At 38.1% G+C, this 24626-nt stretch overlaps 1 protein-coding gene across 1 annotated transcript; it reads right to left on the reverse strand.

The window, feature by feature from the left end:
* Window positions 1-1008: 1008 nt before the first annotated feature.
* Window positions 1009-20681, reverse strand: LOC137988062 (octapeptide-repeat protein T2-like). Its single transcript, XM_068834121.1, has 4 exons — window positions 20276-20681; window positions 19486-19590; window positions 1844-1960; window positions 1009-1064 (listed from the first exon to the last, which is right to left on the reverse strand). The coding sequence occupies exons 1-4, from the start codon at window positions 20679-20681 to the stop codon at window positions 1009-1011; spliced, it is 684 nt and encodes a 227-aa protein (XP_068690222.1).
* Window positions 20682-24626: the final 3945 nt, after the last annotated feature.

Genomic DNA, 24626 nt, shown 5'->3' on the forward strand with positions numbered 1-24626 from the left:
GCAAGGTAAGACGGCATGTCCCATCACTAAACTACTTGTTTCGCCAGCCTGAGAAATCAAAGACAAACTAGTTTTATGTCCAACAGTGCTGGGTCCTGCTGGAGAAAAAACGGCAAGGAACTATTCCTATAATCAACAAAGCCAGAAATCGCTCTCTCCGCATCTGCTGAGTTTCCTGGCCCTATCTTTTGATTTTGTTCATTTTATTCATAGGTCGACCATTAGGTTTTCTGTGAAAAACGAACGCCTGATAACGGGAAAGAAAAAAATGAATTTCAATTACATATCTACTTTCAGCAACTCCTTTTATTTTTTTGAGGAAAAGTATAAGTCGAAAAGGTGTAATGATTGTCGTCGTTCGATGATACTGACAGGATTACACTAGTCCAAAAATTAAATCAATGGGTGGGTTTATCAATTTCAATATTGGAATGAAACGAGTTTTTCTTGAAAAATCTATTCACCAGCGCTAGCGCGCGCAGTGCAGGGGATCCTCCATAGCTGGTAACTGGTCACGTTAAAACTTGTGTGACATTGTGACAAATACGGCTAGTGTTGCATTCGTGGCATCAACGGATCCCGACGTTCATTTTAAGTGCTACATAAGCGGCGATTGTAAAATACAAGCAGCCATCAAGCATGAAACAGAAGCACAGACCATGGCAAAACATGGTTCCATTCAAGCCTGTCGTGTTCTCAGGTGCACTTGACGAACTCACCTCTCAGACATAACCGGCAAGTGTTCGTTGTTGTTGTCTTTACGCTCAAGTTCCTAGTAGTCATTAGGCTAGTAGTAAGACAGGATTCAGTTGTCATAAAAACGGTAAATGAAAACTTACTACTTTCATCTTCTCTTAGCGTTCCGTCGATCTGTGGGAGAATGTACCAAAGGAGCTTGTCAGGACGACAGCAACGGTTAATTAGTGACAGCCACTAATGGAGTATCTCGCAAGTCTTGAGAATTGATCAACTTTAACGCAACCTGCACCTCAAAACTGGATCTCCAGCTTATCCATTTACTAAAGGAAGCTTTTTGTCACTACTTAGAAGGCCAACAAACGAACCTGAACGGCAGATGACACATTTTCACCGAGTGCAAGGGTTATGCAAATGAACTTTGACACGAGCGATAGTTGTCTAAATACACTGATTGTGGCAGATTTTAATCTGTTGTCGCGTGCAATCCAAGGAGATACCCAGCGGTTTGAACTTATGGAACGGTTTATTAAGGTAAGAAATTTACTGTGATCTGCTTTTTAGCCTTCATTTAGACCCAACTTTAGAGATTTTCTTCCTCAAAGTTGGCTAAATTTTAGTAGGTGAACAAAGGCCTCAGAGTAGGGTGTCTTCCAGCCTCTCTGGTAAGCTTAGAATTTTCTGAAAAGTTTCCATATTTCGTCAGTCTAAGTAATGAATGTACCTTAAAATTTGTATGAAAACGAAATTCTGTGAGCTGCATTTTAGGGGACGTAGCACGCTTCACAAAATCGGTGAATTTTACCTTTCTGATCACGGTCGGCAACCTCAGTTCCGCCAAAATTCAATCTTGGCTCGTAGCAAAGCAAAAATAAGAAACTGGGAATTAATAAATTGCTTTTATATATATATGTGCCAAATCCTTTTCACTGACAAAAAATGAGGGAAAATTATTTTTGGTCCCGAAGTCGAGTGGACCGCTTTTAGAGAGACTGCCACTTAAAGCCTCAGTTTGAGATTTTGCTGTAGCAACCTCGCTCTTAAAGTTACTAAGTAGTTAATACTAAAGTAGGTAAATGTATTCAATAATGGTGACCCAGTGACCTCATGCAAGCTACCCTGGCTGAATGACAAATTATAATTTTACCTGCATGATCATCATCACACTGAACTGAATTTCCTTCAGCAGCAGACAAGCTTGTCCATATCTCAGAAATTTCCATTTGACCAGCATCTTCACCTGCACATTGCTGTTGTCCTTCCGCTGAAAACAAAAGTATCACATTAAAAACTGGAAGAAATATTACCTTATTTTTTAAACAACCTATTACAAGCACATACTGCATGATCATAAAAAAATGGCACAAAATGTCCATCCACAAATATGCCTACCATTCTTATGTAGGATGACAGTTTATTCAACATTGATGAGGGAGCGAAATATTGCAAGGAACTGGTATTTTTTACAGGTTGCATTTCACAAGTCAAAATACAGGTCACTGAGCTATATGTACATGTACATGTACAAAGAAAAATCCAAAATGTGTATAGCAATCGGTCAGTGTAAAACGCAGACTGCAGACAAGGCGTAAAATGCACACTAAGGTTATAACTATTTTAACTGTTGAACAAGCCCAAATCCATTAAAAATGCTAACAGTTAAGCGTAAATATTGTTTTAGGCCTAATTTAGCATTTCTAACGGGTTTGGGCTTTTTCAACAGTTGCATTATAAACTGAGTCTGCATTTTACCCCTGGTCTGCAGTCTGCAGTCTGCTGTCTCCAAGGCTGCTGCCTAAGAAAATTTTAAAGGGGCCCTCAGAGATAAATGCTGAGAACTTAGGAGCCCAACATATGAAGTGAAAGGTGTTGCTGTGAAAAATTAAGGCGCCCAGAGCTATTCTTTGGGAGCCCCAGGCTACCAGGCTCCTGTTAGGTAACAGCCTTGGTCTCTCTTTTACACTGACCGGTATAGGAATACATTCCATAATAAACAGAATTTAGCTTCTTTTTCTGAAACTGACCTCAGAATACACACTACTGTAGCTCAAATAATTAATGTTTTTGCCTGCATGATCATGACCAATTTGATGTGAATCTCTCTGAACAGGGGACTTTGAGTTTGAACATATCTCAGAAATTACGATTTGACCAGGAGCTAAATTACTTACACAATACTGATGTCCAACCACTGAAAACAAAAATTATCACCCTATCACAAACGAGCTAGAAACAAACCATATCTACAATACTCGTCAAAAATCTTGAAACACTTGTGTCTGTTTCCCCTTCCCAATGTTGATTTGGGTATCACAGTGGTCTCAGTGCTTCAAAACACCCGTGGCTCAACATTGGGGGAGGGAGAAGGCACATTTCGGGGGGAAAAACAGTGTGAAGTAGAAATCTCAGGATTTTTCCAGAAAATTCGAGAGAAACGGTGTCTGTTTCAACGATTTGTGACGAGTATTGTCTTTGCGTCTGAAGGGCGTGGACGGGTAACGTAACTGTGAACAATTTCATACGCTCTATGCCGAAACGAATTGATATGGTGATTAGAAATGAGGAGAAGCGTATAAGAATATTAAAGAAATACGACTACCGCATTTCCATTCTGTGGATAACTGCGTGAGATTTCTTCTCGCAAAATGTAAACTTTCAGAGACAATGATTACTATCGCACTATACGCCAAAAATAAGGAGAGAGGGGTGGTGTTGCATATTTCAAACAAAAGGGGGTGAAAATTGCTCGGATGGCCATTAAGACGACGTTTAGCGATTTTTACATAGCAGAATGACTTTTTCCGGTCATTGTATGAAATTGATTGGCTATTCATTGTGATATTATTTCTCTTGGAGCTCCTGAGAAAGAATAGTGAAGTACATTGCCTCTTAGTCCTTATCTCAAATAACTACACAAAGGTGTCAAAGGAACACGGAACCTTTTCCTTCTTTTTCTATAATCTGAACAGTTCTATGCACTTTGTAGAAAATTACATTATTAAAAGAGATCATTTGTTGTAACGACCAGTCGACCTTCTTAGCGCTGAAACTCAACGATTCACCACTGTGTTCTAAAGTAAAGTAATTATACTACCATAGACTTTAAGAACTATCGGTTCACCATGGTGAAGCCCTACAAATAGCCTTATTAAATAGCTTAATCAAGAAAATTATCTCTAAGGTGCATGTTCCGTGATCTGTTCTATCACTTAAAACACTTGTAGATGCAGTAGCTTTTGATTTGGTTCCTAAAAAAGGCAAAGAATTTTCCAAACACCATGGTGAATCGTGTAACACTGATTAAATGTCAACAAACTCGGCGATATTTACATAAGATCAGTCGTAATTGAATTAGTCGTCTTGTGGGAAAATAAGTCGACTAAAACATTTTCCACATGGGGCGACTGACTTCTGCTGTTCCTCGGGTATTTGATGGAAGAGATTGAAGACCCGCCCCCTACCTTAATATACAGTCCGCGTTTCTTGAATAGGAAAGACATTTAGCAACAGACATGCCCTTATTTATCACGCTGAGAAAATCTAATCAGCTTAGGTAAATATCATTTCCCCTTTTCAAAAGTTGGAATATATGTCTTCAGAATGCAGAAAGTGAAGTTTCATCAGCGACCTCACATTTTCCGCATGTCTTAATTACTGCCTGTATGTGTAACACATTGCTTTAAATTTTCTTATTTTTATATTTTCCTTTTATTTTCAAATACAAGTGAACAATAATCCGACATCCTAAATTTCTCTTTCTCATCTGTGCGCGAACCAAGCAGGTATATTCCATCGATGATCGAAAAATTCGTCTTGAACAGAAACTTTTATTCTTTCCTCTCTTCAGACTAAATGCAATACTCGTCAAAAATCTTGAAACACTTGTGTCTGTTTCCCCTTCCCAATGTTGATTTGGGTATCACAGTGGTCTCAGTGCTTCAAAACACCCGTGGCTCAACATTGGGGGAGGGAGAAGGCACATTTCGGGGGGAAAAACAGTGTGAAGTAGAAATCTCAGGATTTTTCCAGAAAATTCGAGAGAAACGGTGTCTGTTTCAACGATTTGTGACGAGTATTGTCTTTGCGTCTGAAGGGCGTGGACGGGTAACGTAACTGTGAACAATTTCATACGCTCTACGCCGAAACGAATTGATATGGTGATTAGAAATGAGGAGAAGCGTATAAGAATATTAAAGAAATACGACTACCGTATTTCCATTCTGTGGATAACTGCGTGAGATTTCTTCTCGCAAAATGTAAACTTTCAGAGACAATGATTACTATCGCACTATACGCCAAAAATAAGGGGAGAGGGGTGGTGTTGCATATTTCAAACAAAAGGGGGTGAAAATTGCTCCGATGGCCATTAAGACGACGTTTAGCGATTTTTACATAGCAGAATGACTTTTTCCGGTCATTGTATGAAATTGATTGGCTATTCATTGTGATATTATTTCTCTTGGAGCTCCTGAGAAAGAATAGTGAAGTACATTGCCTCTTAGTCCTTATCTCAAATAACTACACAAAGGTGTCAAAGGAACACGGAACCTTTTCCTTCTTTTTCTATAATCTGAACAGTTCTATGCACTTTGTAGAAAATTACATTATTAAAAGAGATCATTTGTTGTAACGACCAGTCGACCTTCTTAGCGCTGAAACTCAACGATTCACCACTGTGTTCTAAAGTAAGTAATTATACTACCATAGACTTTAAGAACTATCGGTTCACCATGGTGAAGCCCTACAAATAGCCTTATTAAATAGCTTAATCAAGAAAATTATCTCTAAGGTGCATGTTCCGTGATCTGTTCTATCACTTAAAACACTTGTAGATGCAGTAGCTTTTGATTTGGTTCCTAAAAAAGGCAAAGAATTTTCCAAACACCATGGTGAATCGTGTAACACTTAAGCGATGGCAAAGATTAAATGTCAACAAACTCGGCGATATTTACATAAGATCAGTCGTAATTGAATTAGTCGTCTTGTGGGAAAATAAGTCGACTAAGACATTTTCCACATGGGGCGACTGACTTCTGCTGTTCCTCGGGTATTTGATGGAAGAGATTGAAGACCCGCCCCCTACCTTAATATACAGTCCGCGTTTCTTGAATAGGAAAGACATTTAGCAACAGACATGCCCTTATTTATCACGCTGAGAAAATCTAATCAGCTTAGGTAAATATCATTTCCCCTTTTCAAAAGTTGGAATATATGTCTTCAGAATGCAGAAAGTGAAGTTTCATCAGCGACCTCACATTTTCCGCATGTCTTAATTACTGCCTGTATGTGTAACACATTGCTTTAAATTTTCTTATTTTTATATTTTCCTTTTATTTTCAAATACAATGGAACAATAATCCGACATCCTAAATTTCTCTTTCTCATCTGTGCGCGAACCAAGCAGGTATATTCCATCGATGATCGAAAAATTCGTCTTGAACAGAAACTTTTATTCTTTCCTCTCTTCAGACTAAATGCAATACTCGTCAAAAATCTTGAAACACTTGTGTCTGTTTCCCCTTCCCAATGTTGATTTGGGTATCACAGTGGTCTCAGTGCTTCAAAACACCCGTGGCTCAACATTGGGGGAGGGAGAAGGCACATTTCGGGGAGAAAAACAGTGTGAAGTAGAAATCTCAGGATTTTTCCAGAAAATTCGAGAGAAACGGTGTCTGTTTCAACGATTTGTGACGAGTATTGTCTTTGCGTCTGAAGGGCGTGGACGGGTAACGTAACTGTGAACAATTTCATACGCTCTATGCCGAAACGAATTGATATGGTGATTAGAAATGAGGAGAAGCGTATAAGAATATTAAAGAAATACGACTACCGTATTTCCATTCTGTGGATAACTGCGTGAGATTTCTTCTCGCAAAATGTAAACTTTCAGAGACAATGATTACTATCGCACTATACGCCAAAAATAAGGGGAGAGGGGTGGTGTTGCATATTTCAAACAAAAGGGGGTGAAAATTGCTCCGATGGCCATCAAGACGACGTTTAGCGATTTTTACATAGCAGAATGACTTTTTCCGGTCATTGTATGAAATTGATTGGCTATTCATTGTGATATTATTTCTCTTGGAGCTCCTGAGAAAGAATAGTGAAGTACATTGCCTCTTAGTCCTTATCTCAAATAACTACACAAAGGTGTCAAAGGAACACGGAACCTTTTCCTTCTTTTTCTATAATCTGAACAGTTCTATGCACAAAAATAAGCTAACTTTGTAGAAAATTACATTATTAAAAGAGATCATTTGTTGTAACGACCAGTCGACCTTCTTAGCGCTGAAACTCAACGATTCACCACTGTGTTCTAAAGTAAAGTAATTATACTACCATAGACTTTAAGAACTATCGGTTCACCATGGTGAAGCCCTACAAATAGCCTTATTAAATAGCTTAATCAAGAAAATTATCTCTAAGGTGCATGTTCCGTGATCTGTTCTATCACTTAAAACACTTGTAGATGCAGTAGCTTTTGATTTGGTTCCTAAAAAAGGCAAAGAATTTTCCAAACACCATGGTGAATCGTGTAACACTTAAGCGATGGCAAAGATTAAATGTCAACAAACTCGGCGATATTTACATAAGATCAGTCGTAATTGAATTAGTCGTCTTGTGGGAAAATAAGTCGACTAAAACATTTTCCACATGGGGCGACTGACTTCTGCTGTTCCTCGGGTATTTGATGGAAGAGATTGAAGACCCGCCCCCTACCTTAATATACAGTCCGCGTTTCTTGAATAGGAAAGACATTTAGCAACAGACATGCCCTTATTTATCACGCTGAGAAAATCTAATCAGCTTAGGTAAATATCATTTCCCCTTTTCAAAAGTTGGAATATATGTCTTCAGAATGCAGAAAGTGAAGTTTCATCAGCGACCTCACATTTTCCGCATGTCTTAATTACTGCCTGTATGTGTAACACATTGCTTTAAATTTTCTTATTTTTATATTTTCCTTTTATTTTCAAATACAAGTGAACAATAATCCGACATTCTAAATTTCTCTTTCTCATCTGTGCGCGAACCAAGCAGGTATATTCCATCGATGATCAAAAAATTCGTCTTGAACAGAAACTTTTATTCTTTCCTCTCTTCAAACTAAATGCAATACTCGTCAAAAATCTTGAAACACTTGTGTCTGTTTCCCCTTCCCAATGTTGATTTGGGTATCACAGTGGTCTCAGTGCTTCAAAACACCCGTGGCTCAACATTGGGGGAGGGAGAAGGCACATTTCGGGGAGAAAAACAGTGTGAAGTAGAAATCTCAGGATTTTTCCAGAAAATTCGAGAGAAACGGTGTCTGTTTCAACGATTTGTGACGAGTATTGTCTTTGCGTCTGAAGGGCGTGGACGGGTAACGTAACTGTGAACAATTTCATACGCTCTATGCCGAAACGAATTGATATGGTGATTAGAAATGAGGAGAAGCGTATAAGAATATTAAAGAAATACGACTACCGTATTTCCATTCTGTGGATAACTGCGTGAGATTTCTTCTCGCAAAATGTAAACTTTCAGAGACAATGATTACTATCGCACTATACGCCAAAAATAAGGGGAGAGGGGTGGTGTTGCATATTTCAAACAAAAGGGGGTGAAAATTGCTCCGATGGCCATCAAGACGACGTTTAGCGATTTTTACATAGCAGAATGACTTTTTCCGGTCATTGTATGAAATTGATTGGCTATTCATTGTGATATTATTTCTCTTGGAGCTCCTGAGAAAGAATAGTGAAGTACATTGCCTCTTAGTCCTTATCTCAAATAACTACACAAAGGTGTCAAAGGAACACGGAACCTTTTCCTTCTTTTTCTATAATCTGAACAGTTCTATGCACAAAAATAAGCTAACTTTGTAGAAAATTACATTATTAAAAGAGATCATTTGTTGTAACGACCAGTCGACCTTCTTAGCGCTGAAACTCAACGATTCACCACTGTGTTCTAAAGTAAAGTAATTATACTACCATAGACTTTAAGAACTATCGGTTCACCATGGTGAAGCCCTACAAATAGCCTTATTAAATAGCTTAATCAAGAAAATTATCTGTAAGGTGCATGTTCCGTGATCTGTTCTATCACTTAAAACACTTGTAGATGCAGTAGCTTTTGATTTGGTTCCTAAAAAAGGCAAAGAATTTTCCAAACACCATGGTGAATCGTGTAACACTTAAGCGATGGCAAAGATTAAATGTCAACAAACTCGGCGATATTTACATAAGATCAGTCGTAATTGAATTAGTCGTCTTGTGGGAAAATAAGTCGACTAAAACATTTTCCACATGGGGCGACTGACTTCTGCTGTTCCTCGGGTATTTGATGGAAGAGATTGAAGACCCGCCCCCTACCTTAATATACAGTCCGCGTTTCTTGAATAGGAAAGACATTTAGCAACAGACATGCCCTTATTTATCACGCTGAGAAAATCTAATCAGCTTAGGTAAATATCATTTCCCCTTTTCAAAAGTTGGAATATATGTCTTCAGAATGCAGAAAGTGAAGTTTCATCAGCGACCTCACATTTTCCGCATGTCTTAATTACTGCCTGTATGTGTAACACATTGCTTTAAATTTTCTTATTTTTATATTTTCCTTTTATTTTCAAATACAAGTGAACAATAATCCGACATCCTAAATTTCTCTTTCTCATCTGTGCGCGAACCAAGCAGGTATATTCCATCGATGATCAAAAAATTCGTCTTGAACAGAAACTTTTATTCTTTCCTCTCTTCAAACTAAATGCAATACTCGTCAAAAATCTTGAAACACTTGTGTCTGTTTCCCCTTCCCAATGTTGATTTGGGTATCACAGTGGTCTCAGTGCTTCAAAACACCCGTGGCTCAACATTGGGGGAGGGAGAAGGCACATTTCGGGGAGAAAAACAGTGTGAAGTAGAAATCTCAGGATTTTTCCAGAAAATTCGAGAGAAACGGTGTCTGTTTCAACGATTTGTGACGAGTATTGTCTTTGCGTCTGAAGGGCGTGGACGGGTAACGTAACTGTGAACAATTTCATACGCTCTATGCCGAAACGAATTGATATGGTGATTAGAAATGAGGAGAAGCGTATAAGAATATTAAAGAAATACGACTACCGTATTTCCATTCTGTGGATAACTGCGTGAGATTTCTTCTCGCAAAATGTAAACTTTCAGAGACAATGATTACTATCGCACTATACGCCAAAAATAAGGGGAGAGGGGTGGTGTTGCATATTTCAAACAAAAGGGGGTGAAAATTGCTCCGATGGCCATCAAGACGACGTTTAGCGATTTTTACATAGCAGAATGACTTTTTCCGGTCATTGTATGAAATTGATTGGCTATTCATTGTGATATTATTTCTCTTGGAGCTCCTGAGAAAGAATAGTGAAGTACATTGCCTCTTAGTCCTTATCTCAAATAACTACACAAAGGTGTCAAAGGAACACGGAACCTTTTCCTTCTTTTTCTATAATCTGAACAGTTCTATGCACAAAAATAAGCTAACTTTGTAGAAAATTACATTATTAAAAGAGATCATTTGTTGTAACGACCAGTCGACCTTCTTAGCGCTGAAACTCAACGATTCACCACTGTGTTCTAAAGTAAAGTAATTATACTACCATAGACTTTAAGAACTATCGGTTCACCATGGTGAAGCCCTACAAATAGCCTTATTAAATAGCTTAATCAAGAAAATTATCTCTAAGGTGCATGTTCCGTGATCTGTTCTATCACTTAAAACACTTGTAGATGCAGTAGCTTTTGATTTGGTTCCTAAAAAAGGCAAAGAATTTTCCAAACACCATGGTGAATCGTGTAACACGGATTAAATGTCAACAAACTCGGCGATATTTACATAAGATCAGTCGTAATTGAATTAGTCGTCTTGTGGGAAAATAAGTCGACTAAAACATTTTCCACATGGGGCGACTGACTTCTGCTGTTCCTCGGGTATTTGATGGAAGAGATTGAAGACCCGCCCCCTACCTTAATATACAGTCCGCGTTTCTTGAATAGGAAAGACATTTAGCAACAGACATGCCCTTATTTATCACGCTGAGAAAATCTAATCAGCTTAGGTAAATATCATTTCCCCTTTTCAAAAGTTGGAATATATGTCTTCAGAATGCAGAAAGTGAAGTTTCATCAACGACCTCACATTTTCCGCATGTCTTAATTACTGCCTGCATGTGTAACACATTGCTTCAAATTTTCTTATTTTTATATTTTCCTTTTATTTTCAAATACAAGTGAACAATAATCCGACATCCTAAATTTCTCTTTCTCATCTGTGCGCGAACCAAGCAGGTATATTCCATCGATGATCGAAAAATTCGTCTTGAACAGAAACTTTTATTCTTTCCTCTCTTCAGACTAAATGCAATACTCGTCAAAAATCTTGAAACACTTGTGTCTGTTTCCCCTTCCCAATGTTGATTTGGGTATCACAGTGGTCTCAGTGCTTCAAAACACCCGTGGCTCAACATTGGGGGAGGGAGAAGGCACATTTCGGGGGGAAAAACAGTGTGAAGTAGAAATCTCAGGATTTTTCCAGAAAATTCGAGAGAAACGGTGTCTGTTTCAACGATTTGTGACGAGTATTGTCTTTGCGTCTGAAGGGCGTGGACGGGTAACGTAACTGTGAACAATTTCATACGCTCTATGCCGAAACGAATTGATATGGTGATTAGAAATGAGGAGAAGCGTATAAGAATATTAAAGAAATACGACTACCGTATTTCCATTCTGTGGATAACTGCGTGAGATTTCTTCTCGCAAAATGTAAACTTTCAGAGACAATGATTACTATCGCACTATACGCCAAAAATAAGGGGAGAGGGGTGGTGTTGCATATTTCAAACAAAAGGGGGTGAAAATTGCTCCGATGGCCATCAAGACGACGTTTAGCGATTTTTACATAGCAGAATGACTTTTTCCGGTCATTGTATGAAATTGATTGGCTATTCATTGTGATATTATTTCTCTTGGAGCTCCTGAGAAAGAATAGTGAAGTACATTGCCTCTTAGTCCTTATCTCAAATAACTACACAAAGGTGTCAAAGGAACACGGAACCTTTTCCTTCTTTTTCTATAATCTGAATAGTTCTATGCACAAAAATAAGCTAACTTTGTAGAAAATTACATTATTAAAAGAGATCATTTGTTGTAACGACCAGTCGACCTTCTTAGCGCTGAAACTCAACGATTCACCACTGTGTTCTAAAGTAAAGTAATTATACTACCATAGACTTTAAGAACTATCGGTTCACCATGGTGAAGCCCTACAAATAGCCTTATTAAATAGCTTAATCAAGAAAATTATCTCTAAGGTGCATGTTCCGTGATCTGTTCTATCACTTAAAACACTTGTAGATGCAGTAGCTTTTGATTTGGTTCCTAAAAAAGGCAAAGAATTTTCCAAACACCATGGTGAATCGTGTAACACTTAAGCGATGGCAAAGATTAAATGTCAACAAACTCGGCGATATTTACATAAGATCAGTCGTAATTGAATTAGTCGTCTTGTGGGAAAATAAGTCGACTAAAACATTTTCCACATGGGGCGACTGACTTCTGCTGTTCCTCGGGTATTTGATGGAAGAGATTGAAGACCCGCCCCCTACCTTAATATACAGTCCGCGTTTCTTGAATAGGAAAGACATTTAGCAACAGACATGCCCTTATTTATCACGCTGAGAAAATCTAATCAGCTTAGGTAAATATCATTTCCCCTTTTCAAAAGTTGGAATATATGTCTTCAGAATGCAGAAAGTGAAGTTTCATCAACGACCTCACATTTTCCGCATGTCTTAATTACTGCCTGTATGTGTAACACATTGCTTTAAATTTTCTTATTTTTATATTTTCCTTTTATTTTCAAATACAAGTGAACAATAATCCGACATCCTAAATTTCTCTTTCTCATCTGTGCGCGAACCAAGCAGGTATATTCCATCGATGATCGAAAAATTCGTCTTGAACAGAAACTTTTATTCTTTCCTCTCTTCAGACTAAATACAGTCTTTGCGTCTGAAGGGCGTGGACGGGTAACGTAACTGTGAACAATTTCATACGCTCTATGCCGAAACGAATTGATATGGTGATTAGAAATGAGGAGAAGCGTATAAGAATATTAAAGAAATACGACTACCGTATTTCCATTCTGTGGATAACTGCGTGAGATTTCTTCTCGCAAAATGTAAACTTTCAGAGACAATGATTACTATCGCACTATACGCCAAAAATAAGGGGAGAGGGGTGGTGTTGCATATTTCAAACAAAAGGGGGTGAAAATTGCTCCGATGGCCATCAAGACGACGTTTAGCGATTTTTACATAGCAGAATGACTTTTTCCGGTCATTGTATGAAATTGATTGGCTATTCATTGTGATATTATTTCTCTTGGAGCTCCTGAGAAAGAATAGTGAAGTACATTGCCTCTTAGTCCTTATCTCAAATAACTACACAAAGGTGTCAAAGGAACACGGAACCTTTTCCTTCTTTTTCTATAATCTGAACAGTTCTATGCACAAAAATAAGCTAACTTTGTAGAAAATTACATTATTAAAAGAGATGATTTGTTGTAACGACCAGTCGACCTTCTTAGCGCTGAAACTCAACGATTCACCACTGTGTTCTAAAGTAAAGTAATTATACTACCATAGACTTTAAGAACTATCGGTTAACCATGGTGAAGCCCTACAAATAGCCTTATTAAATAGCTTAATCAAGAAAATTATCTTTAAGGTGCATGTTCCGTGATCTGTTCTATCACTTAAAACACTTGTAGATGCAGTAGCTTTTGATTTGGTTCCTAAAAAAGGCAAAGAATTTTCCAAACACCATGGTGAATCATGTAACACTGATTAAATGTCAACAAACTCGGCGATATTTACATAAGATCAGTCGTAATTGAATTAGTCGTCTTGTGGGAAAATAAGTCGACTAAAACATTTTCCACATGGGGCGACTGACTTCTGCTGTTCCTCGGGTATTTGATGGAAGAGATTGAAGACCCGCCCCCTACCTTAATATACAGTCCGCGTTTCTTGAATAGGAAAGACATTTAGCAACAGACATGCCCTTATTTATCACGCTGAGAAAATCTAATCAGCTTAGGTAAATATCATTTCCCCTTTTCAAAAGTTGGAATATATGTCTTCAGAATGCAGAAAGTGAAGTTTCATCAACGACCTCACATTTTCCGCATGTCTTAATTACTGCCTGCATGTGTAACACATTGCTTCAAATTTTCTTATTTTTATATTTTCCTTTTATTTTCAAATACAAGTGAACAATAATCCGACATCCTAAATTTCTCTTTCTCATCTGTGCGCGAACCAAGCAGGTATATTCCATCGATGATCGAAAAATTCGTCTTGAACAGAAACTTTTATTCTTTCCTCTCTTCAGACTAAATGCAATACTCGTCAAAAATCTTGAAACACTTGTGTTTGTTTCCCCTTCCCAATGTTGATTTGGGTATCACAGTGGTCTCAGTGCTTCAAAACACCCGTGGCTCAACATTGGGGGAGGGAGAAGGCACATTTCGGGGGGAAAAACAGTGTGAAGTAGAAATCTCAGGATTTTTCCAGAAAATTCGAGAGAAACGGTGTCTGTTTCAACGATTTGTGACGAGTATTGTCTTTGCATCTGAAGGGCGTGGACGGGTAACGTAACTGTGAACAATTTCATACGCTCTATGCCGAAACGAATTGATATGGTGATTAGAAATGAGGAGAAGCGTATAAGAATATTAAAGAAATACGACTACCGTATTTCCATTCTGTGGATAACTGCGTGAGATTTCTTCTCGCAAAATGTAAACTTTCAGAGACAATGATTACTATCGCACTATACGCCAAAAATAAGGGGAGAGGGGTGGTGTTGCATATTTCAAACAAAAGGGGGTGAAAATTGCTCCGATGGCCATCAAGACGACGTTTAGCGATTTTTACATAGCAGAATGACTTTTTCCGGTCATTGTATGAAATTGATTGGCTATTCATTGTGATATTATTTCTCTTGGAGCTCCTGAGAAAGAATAGTGAAGTACATTGCCTCTTAGTCCTTATCTCAAATAACTACACAAAGGTGTCAAAGGAACACGGAACCTTTTCCTTCTTTTTCTATAATCTGAACAGTTCTATGCACAAAAATAAGCTAACTTTGTAGAAAATTACATTATTAAAAGAGATCATTTGTTGTAACGACCAGTCGACCTTCTTAGCGCTGAAACTCAACGATTCACCACTGTGTTCTAAAGTAAAGTAATTATACTACCATAGACTTTAAGAACTATCGGTTCACCATGGTGAAGCCCTACAAATAGCCTTATTAAATAGCTTAATCAAGAAAATTATCTCTAAGGTGCATGTTCCGTGATCTGTTCTATCACTTAAAACACTTGTAGATGCAGTAGCTTTTGATTTGGTTCCTAAAAAAGGCAAAGAATTTTCCAAACACCATGGTGAATCGTGTAACACTTAAGCGATGGCAAAGATTAAATGTCAACAAACTCGGCGATATTTACATAAGATCAGTCGTAATTGAATTAGTCGTCTTGTGGGAAAATAAGTCGACTAAAACATTTTCCACATGGGGCGACTGACTTCTGCTGTTCCTCGGGTATTTGATGGAAGAGATTGAAGACCCGCCCCCTACCTTAATATACAGTCCGCGTTTCTTGAATAGGAAAGACATTTAGCAACAGACATGCCCTTATTTATCACGCTGAGAAAATCTAATCAGCTTAGGTAAATATCATTTCCCCTTTTCAAAAGTTGGAATATATGTCTTCAGAATGCAGAAAGTGAAGTTTCATCAGCGACCTCACATTTTCCGCATGTCTTAATTACTGCCTGTATGTGTAACACATTGCTTTAAATTTTCTTATTTTTATATTTTCCTTTTATTTTCAAATACAAGTGAACAATAATCCGACATCCTAAATTTCTCTTTCTCATCTGTGCGCGAACCAAGCAGGTATATTCCATCGATGATCGAAAAATTCGTCTTGAACAGAAACTTTTATTCTTTCCTCTCTTCAGACTAAATACAATACTCGTCAAAAATCTTGAAACACTTGTGTCTGTTTCCCCTTCCCAATGTTGATTTGGGTATCACAGTGGTCTCAGTGCTTCAAAACACCCGTGGCTCAACATTGGGGGAGGGAGAAGGCACATTTCGGGGGGAAAAACAGTGTGAAGTAGAAATCTCAGGATTTTTCCAGAAAATTCGAGAGAAACGGTGTCTGTTTCAACGATTTGTGACGAGTATTGTCTTTGCATCTGAAGGGCGTGGACGGGTAACGTAACTGTGAACAATTTCATACGCTCTATGCCGAAACGAATTGATATGGTGATTAGAAATGAGGAGAAGCGTATAAGAATATTAAAGAAATACGACTACCGTATTTCCATTCTGTGGATAACTGCGTGAGATTTCTTCTCGCAAAATGTAAACTTTCAGAGACAATGATTACTATCGCACTATACGCCAAAAATAAGGGAGAGGGGTGGTGTTGCATATTTCAAACAAAAGGGGGTGAAAATTGCTCCGATGGCCATCAAGACGACGTTTAGCGATTTTTACATAGCAGAATGACTTTTTCCGGTCATTGTATGAAATTGATTGGCTATTCATTGTGATATTATTTCTCTTGGAGCTCCTGAGAAAGAATAGTGAAGTACATTGCCTCTTAGTCCTTATCTCAAATAACTACACAAAGGTGTCAAAGGAACACGGAACCTTTTCCTTCTTTTTCTATAATCTGAACAGTTCTATGCACAAAAATAAGCTAACTTTGTAGAAAATTACATTATTAAAAGAGATCATTTGTTGTAACGACCAGTCGACCTTCTTAACGCTGAAACTCAACGATTCACCACTGTGTTCTAAAGTAAAGTAATTATACTACCATAGACTTTAAGAACTATCGGTTCACCATGGTGAAGCCCTACAAATAGCCTTATTAAATAGCTTAATCAAGAAAATTATCTGTAAGGTGCATGTTCCGTGATCTGTTCTATCACTTAAAACACTTGTAGATGCAGTAGCTTTTGATTTGGTTCCTAAAAAAGGCAAAGAATTTTCCAAACACCATGGTGAATCGTGTAACACTTAAGCGATGGCAAAGATTAAATGTCAACAAACTCGGCGATATTTACATAAGATCAGTCGTAATTGAATTAGTCGTCTTGTGGGAAAATAAGTCGACTAAAACATTTTCCACATGGGGCGACTGACTTCTGCTGTTCCTCGGGTATTTGATGGAAGAGATTGAAGACCCGCCCCCTACCTTAATATACAGTCCGCGTTTCTTGAATAGGAAAGACATTTAGCAACAGACATGCCCTTATTTATCACGCTGAGAAAATCTAATCAGCTTAGGTAAATATCATTTCCCCTTTTCAAAAGTTGGAATATATGTCTTCAGAATGCAGAAAGTGAAGTTTCATCAGCGACCTCACATTTTCCGCATGTCTTAATTACTGCCTGTATGTGTAACACATTGCTTTAAATTTTCTTATTTTTATATTTTCCTTTTATTTTCAAATACAAGTGAACAATAATCCGACATCCTAAATTTCTCTTTCTCATCTGTGCGCGAACCAAGCAGGTATATTCCATCGATGATCGAAAAATTCGTCTTGAACAGAAACTTTTATTCTTTCCTCTCTTCAGACTAAATACAATACTCGTCAAAAATCTTGAAACACTTGTGTCTGTTTCCCCTTCCCAATGTTGATTTGGGTATCACAGTGGTCTCAGTGCTTCAAAACACCCGTGGCTCAACATTGGGGGAGGGAGAAGGCACATTTCGGGGGGAAAAACAGTGTGAAGTAGAAATCTCAGGATTTTTCCAGAAAATTCGAGAGAAACGGTGTCTGTTTCAACGATTTGTGACGAGTATTGTCTTTGCATCTGAAGGGCGTGGACGGGTAACGTAACTGTGAACAATTTCATACGCTCTATGCCGAAACGAATTGATATGGTGATTAGAAATGAGGAGAAGCGTATAAGAATATTAAAGAAATACGACTACCGTATTTCCATTCTGTGGATAACTGCGTGAGATTTCTTCTCGCAAAATGTAAACTTTCAGAGACAATGATTACTATCGCACTATACGCCAAAAATAAGGGGAGAGGGGTGGTGTTGCATATTTCAAACAAAAGGGGGTGAAAATTGCTCCGATGGCCATCAAGACGACGTTTAGCGATTTTTACATAGCAGAATGACTTTTTCCGGTCATTGTATGAAATTGATTGGCTATTCATTGTGATATTATTTCTCTTGGAGCTCCTGAGAAAGAATAGTGAAGTACATTGCCTCTTAGTCCTTATCTCAAATAACTACACAAAGGTGTCAAAGGAACACGGAACCTTTTCCTTCTTTTTCTATAATCTGAACAGTTCTATGCACAAAAATAAGCTAACTTTGTAGAAAATTACATTATTAAAAGAGATCATTTGTTGTAACGACCAGTCGACCTTCTTAACGCTGAAACTCAACGATTCACCACTGTGTTCTAAAGTAAAGTAATTATACTACCATAGACTTTAAGAACTATCGGTTCACCATGGTGAAGCCCTACAAATAGCCTTATTAAATAGCTTAATCAAGAAAATTATCTGTAAGGTGCATGTTCCGTGATCTGTTCTATCACTTAAAACACTTGTAGATGCAGTAGCTTTTGATTTGGTTCCTAAAAAAGGCAAAGAATTTTCCAAACACCATGGTGAATCGTGTAACACTTAAGCGATGGCAAAGATTAAATGTCAACAAACTCGGCGATATTTACATAAGATCAGTCGTAATTGAATTAGTCGTCTTGTGGGAAATAAGTCGACTAAAACATTTTCCACATGGGGCGACTGACTTCTGCTGTTCCTCGGGTATTTGATGGAAGAGATTGAAGACCCGCCCCCTACCTTAATATACAGTCCGCGTTTCTTGAATAGGAAAGACATTTAGCAACAGACATGCCCTTATTTATCACGCTGAGAAAATCTAATCAGCTTAGGTAAATATCATTTCCCCTTTTCAAAAGTTGGAATATATGTCTTCAGAATGCAGAAAGTGAAGTTTCATCAGCGACCTCACATTTTCCGCATGTCTTAATTACTGCCTGTATGTGTAACACATTGCTTTAAATTTTCTTATTTTTATATTTTCCTTTTATTTTCAAATACAAGTGAACAATAATCCGACATCCTAAATTTCTCTTTCTCATCTGTGCGCGAACCAAGCAGGTATATTCCATCGATGATCGAAAAATTCGTCTTGAACAGAAACTTTTATTCTTTCCTCTCTTCAGACTAAATACAATACTCGTCAAAAATCTTGAAACACTTGTGTCTGTTTCCCCTTCCCAATGTTGATTTGGGTATCACAGTGGTCTCAGTGCTTCAAAACACCCGTGGCTCAACATTGGGGAGGGAGAAGGCACATTTTGGGGGGAAAAACAGCGTGAAGTAGAAATCTCAGGATTTTTCCAGAAAATTCGAGAGAAACGGTGTCTGTTTCAACGATTTGTGACGAGTATTGTAGCTTCAGCAGTAGTTAACATCCCTTAGCAATTGTATAAACTAATGTTAGCTTCTCTAAAAGTACAAAAAAATTGTTTGCATGATCATAAAAAAATGACACTGAATTGCCTGTCATAATAAAATATATATATATACTTCCATCAAAGCAAGCACTGATTCACCAAACCTCACGACAAACAAAATTAGATTCTTAAAACTCTGACAATGAATTCAATCTGCTCTCGCTCAAAAAGTGTGTTTACCTGCATAATCGCGACCACACTGAACTAAATCTCTTACAACAGGCGATGAGCTTGACCATATCTCAGAAATTACATCTTCACAACAACGTTGCCCATGATCCACGACTGAAAACAAAATTATTAATTAAATCAAAAACAGGAACCACCCCATATCTAGATTCACTCGCAGTTGAGATCTTTTTAATTATCTAAATTTCTGTGACAGACAATCCCTCGATCAGAAGCAGAAATTATTTGTCTGCATGATGACAACAAATGGTAAGGAGTCTCCTTCCAAAAATATGCTTACCGTTTCAATTTTTTGCCCTTGATTCTGCGAGATAACATTACTCAATGACGTTCTGTGGATTTTTCGTCAGTGTTCGAGAAACAGGGAATATCTCTTATCTTATTCACACCTCCAGGAATGCCACTGCTCAAGTCAGCAAGTTCGTCTTGCAAGTCTCAAGGTAAACAGCAAAGGTCGCCCGCGAAAAGAATGAAGAACTTTCCGATTTCAATCGATTTATGCACGAAAATTAACTTTATCCATATGGATACTTAGTTGAATGGGTTTTTTTTAGAAATCTTAAAGCTTAAAAAGAGGCAAAGAATTGAATAAGCCTGTAAATCCACCACACTCGGTGAATTCCTTGTTATTGTTTGACCGCTTCACAAGCGACGTATGGTTATTGATCAAGCACGAACAATTGAGACTGCTAACATGACATCACCTTGATTAAATTTTTCATATACATGTAACCATACTCAATGATGCTGTAATTTATTTCGATAAGCAAAAATTACTCACCTTCCTCTGCCTCTCTTGGGTATTCGTTTTCTTCAGGTGTTTCTTGCCCCCTTTTTCGCTGTTTGTCACTAATTCGCCGCATGCAATCATGACATCTTTCTCTTTCTTTCTTTCGTTGTTCCTCACTGTGTCGTCGCCTCTTCTCTCGTGCTCTTTCCTGCTCTTTCTGCCGTTGTTCGTCACTATAATTGAGCCTGTTTTCTTGTGCCCTCTCCCGCTCCTTCTGCCGTTGTTCGTCACTATAATTCAGCCTCTTTTCTTGACCTCTCACGGTCCTTCTGCCGTTTTTCGTCACTACAATTGAGCCTGTTTTCTTGTGCTCTCTCCCGCTCCTTCTGCCGTTGTTCATCACTACAATTGAGCCTGTTTTCTTGTGCTCTCTCCCGCTCCTTCTGCCGTTGTTCATCACTATAATTCAGCCTGTTTTCTTGTGCTCTCTCCCGCTCCTTCTGGCGTTGTTCGTCACTACAATTGAGCCTGTTTTCTTGTGCTCTCTCCCGCTCCTTCTGGCGTTGTTCGTCACTGTAATTGAGCCTGTTTTTGTGCTCTTTCCCGCTCCTTTTGCCGTTGTTTGTCACTGTAATTGAGCCTCTTTTCTTGTGCTGTCTCTCGCTCCTTCTGCCGTTGTTCCTCACTATAATTGAGCCTGTTTTCTTGTGCTCTCTCCCGCTCCTTCTGACGTTGTTCGTCACTATAATTCAGTCTCTTTTCTTGTGCTCTCGCTCGCTCTCTTTCACGCTGAGCCTCGCTTGCTCGTTGCCTGCTTTCTTTTTTTCTCTGTCTTTCCTTTTCTCTTCTTTCCTCGTTTGAAGGCATATTTATAGAATACAAAATTTGCCTTTGTTTTTGTTGTCTGCAAATTTTTTCGTTCTGTTGCTTAAACGGAGTGTGAGTAAAATGCAGTCCGTTGGCTGTAGCGCTAAACTTCCCGCCTAGCTTTCCCGCCAAAACTCTGCGCCTGCAAACTTGTAACAGTGCGACGTCTCACGTTTGTCTTACATGAAGGGGCGGACGGACGTACGGACGTACGTACGTTGTACGTACGGACGGTTGATGACGTCATGACTATAAAACCAAATTTTCTCGCATCGATGGGTTACTAGTATTTTCTTAGCTATGGTGCTCCGCTATTATGTAATAATCATTTATTCCTTTAAAAAAAAAGAAGTCTAAATATTTTTTTGTACAGTCTGGCTTGCCGCGATAAGCTTTTCACTATTTGCCAGCCAGCCTAGTAATAACTTAAACTGTTTGCTGTAAATAAATAAAACTTGAAAACTTGAAACTTGCTTTCGATGTTGTTGTTCGTGCTGGGGAACGACTGAGAAATGAACTGAAATCCGTGCCGCAAGTGCTGCATGATTATAATTTTTTTTTTAACCAATACTATTCATTCTTTGTGACGTTGTCGTCGTTGTTGCAGTCGTCGTTGCTTAAGGTGATTCCCTGGTTTTGCACTACGCAACCCTACTGTGCATATACCATCCCTCCTCAAACTCGGTCTTACGCACCTCAACACATCTTCTTAATCTTTGGTATCATCTTATCGGTTTCTGTATTCATACACTTATTAATTCAATCTCAACATTACAACATAGTAAGGGAACAAAGAAATGTACTATGCACTGACCGGTACTCGAACTCGCACCCTCCAGATCTATAGTCCTGTCTTAACCACTGCACTACAACGAGGAACATGCTTAATCCAACACAGTTCTTTTCATTTTTTTACATTCTGTGATCGGTCAATTAATATTTATGAATAACAACCAAAACTAATCCTAACCTGACCCTAATTTTTCTCTAGGCTCAAGTTAGGCTCCAAAAGAGTTTTTTTTAATCCATCTGTGTTCGTATTCAACCTCAAAGTCTTATCTTCCAGCCACTTGAGCTCATGGCTATTTGTTTTTCTACGTCTTGCCAGGGGTCTAAAGTTTGATGATGTCGAACGCGCTCTCAGCTTTGCGGGTCCATTTCTTGCGCGCATGTTTTTGTTCGCGTCATGCAGCTGTCCAAACCATGTGACACTATGACACAAATACATATGTACATCAACTTTATTTATCTCGAAATTCAGTGTATGCTTAGAAAGTTAGTATTTTATCGCAAACGTGACTAGCCAGCCAAAAAATACAAACTAAAAAAGAGCAAACAATTCCTTACAAACTTCAATATATTTGAATGGATGAATCTTTAGCATGCATACCTCAGTCCACAGATCTTCCGCTTTAAATTAACTTGAACAAAGTGTTTCAAATTAAAAACAAAGAGAGAACTCGGACGAAAGTATTTAAAACGCTCAGTGAAAACTCCCGACTTTCAAGTCAAATGGAGGAAAAACCTAAACTGGCTCGGAGCGAGATCTACAACACAATAATAAAAACAGAGCTCTTTTGAACTCTGGTATTTTTAATGCATATAACAATGGATTTATAACAGAGTTTGCGTAAAATAAGCAATCTAAGGATAATGCTAAATGCGGCCATTTTTCATGAGAAATGGTTTCAACCATTTCGCCTGAAGTAACCTGTAAAAGAAACCAGAAAATTGTAAATGGCATCATTAGTATTAACGGTACAATTGTTACAATGAACAATGTCTTGGTCAGTTTTCTTTCTCTTCCCGATTGCCCCATGATGCTGAGGATGCGTTCTACAGTAAACTTTAATAGCGATGGATGTGTAAGAAACAACCATGATAAAAAGGCAACAAAATAGGAACGAGTAGTATATTTATAGGTGTAAGTTAAATAATGTACATCCGATTTTACGAGTTTATAAGGCCAAGATTAAAGCTGTATACCAAGTGGAGAAAAAGATAGCAAGTAGGCGGAACAAACTAACTAAACATACCAAGAAATGGGAAAAGCTTTTGGCATATGCATATGGGGGTTCTCCATGTGTTCCTCTTATGACTTTTTATTAATATTCTTTGATAATAATGATGATGATGATAATTATTAGTGTTAGTTTTTTTTTACTATTGTTGTTCAATTTATTGTAAGAGTGTTAATAAAGTAGTGTTACCTACTTAGTTTTAATTAGTAGTCTATTTTGTTTTGATATTGTAATTAATAGTGTGATTTGTATTTTAGTAATTCATGATCGTTGTATGTATTGTTTAGGTGTAACAAAACAATAAAAAGTTTTAAATTACAAAAAAAAATAACATAACCTTAAATAGACTTATAGCAGGTTTCATCTCGTTTCTCCTACCAAAATACAATAATTTAAAAAATCAAGATCTTTTCCACGGAAGCCAATAATTATTTCTTTCAAAGATAAAGTAATGTCTTCTTTTATGTTTTCAAACCACAATAATTTAAAGTCTATCAAGAAAACTTGTGAAAAGGGGCAAAGATAAAATAAATGTTCCAATTCTTCTCTAGAACGGCAACAAAAAGAGCTAACATCTGAATCTACTTTTCCCAATTTCTTAAGTAGAATATTCGTGCAAGTTATATTATTAAGAATTTTAAATTGAAAATCCCTTAGAAATGTTTCCATACAGAGTTCATTAGGTAGAATGTAGATCTCCGATGCTGCAACCTTTTTGCACTATACTTACAACTGTTTGGAAAAGATCTGTCGCACCAGACATTTGTCTGATGCGAGTTCCTAATAACCTGCCACCCTTTGTGATGCCAAGTGACCTTTTACAAGCATTGACATTTCAAGCATATGACATTCTTTACAAGCGTCTCACTGCTGTACAGGAGTGTGCTGACAGTATACGTAAAGGAGCTCTACACTGCCATCTTGGTTGCGACCGTTATCTTTGGATCCTATCAGGCGTTGTATGTAAATTAATGTAAATTAAAGAAACACTTCAGAAGATTGCCGCCCTCGTACACGATATTTGCACTGAACCTTTCAAATGTTAGACTTCTCTGTATCGTAAACCGAAACAAAATCAACGGAATACATCACAGCAAAATTAGAAGTTACACCGAAAAGTTCCCAAAATACGCGCTATAACTCACGTCGCTCGTTTGGCTGCTCTTTGTTCGGACTTAATGTACCAATCAAATTGAAGCTTCAACATCCCCCCCCCCCCCTTCCCCGGGCATACCCCGGGTATTTGACGCCTTTTTCCTGCCCGGGGGAAGGGAATTTGATCTTCTTAGTCTTCCCGGGGGCGGGGCATTTGATCACCACTCATAGGAGGGGATGGGGAATTTGATCGCTAGACTCGAATCCATGTTACGTTTCCACGTGGGTTCATAAATCATGGCAGAGACAAACTTTGATGAATTCAAAGGAAAAGATTACGAATTTTAGCGGTTTGGTTGAAAACCAAAGGTACACAAGCTTTGTTCCGTATTTGCTTCACTGTCCAACTACAGCAGGGT

This window comes from Montipora foliosa, unplaced genomic scaffold (genome assembly GCF_036669935.1).
Source record: "Montipora foliosa isolate CH-2021 unplaced genomic scaffold, ASM3666993v2 scaffold_405, whole genome shotgun sequence".
NCBI lineage: Eukaryota > Metazoa > Cnidaria > Anthozoa > Scleractinia > Acroporidae > Montipora > Montipora foliosa.

Bases quoted from the DNA above. Each gene is read 5' to 3' on its own strand.
- LOC137988062 (XM_068834121.1), bottom strand. From the start codon at position 20,681: ATGAACAACGGCAGAAGGAGCGGGAGAGAGCACAAGAAAACAGGCTCA. The intron at 19,591-20,275 runs GTGAGTAATTTT...TTTTGTTTTCAG, and splicing joins CCCAAGAGAGGCAGAGGAAG to TCGTGGATCATGGGCAACGT. The intron at 1,961-19,485 runs GTAAACACACTT...TTTTGTTTTCAG, and splicing joins GTGTGGTCGCGATTATGCAG to CGGAAGGACAACAGCAATGT.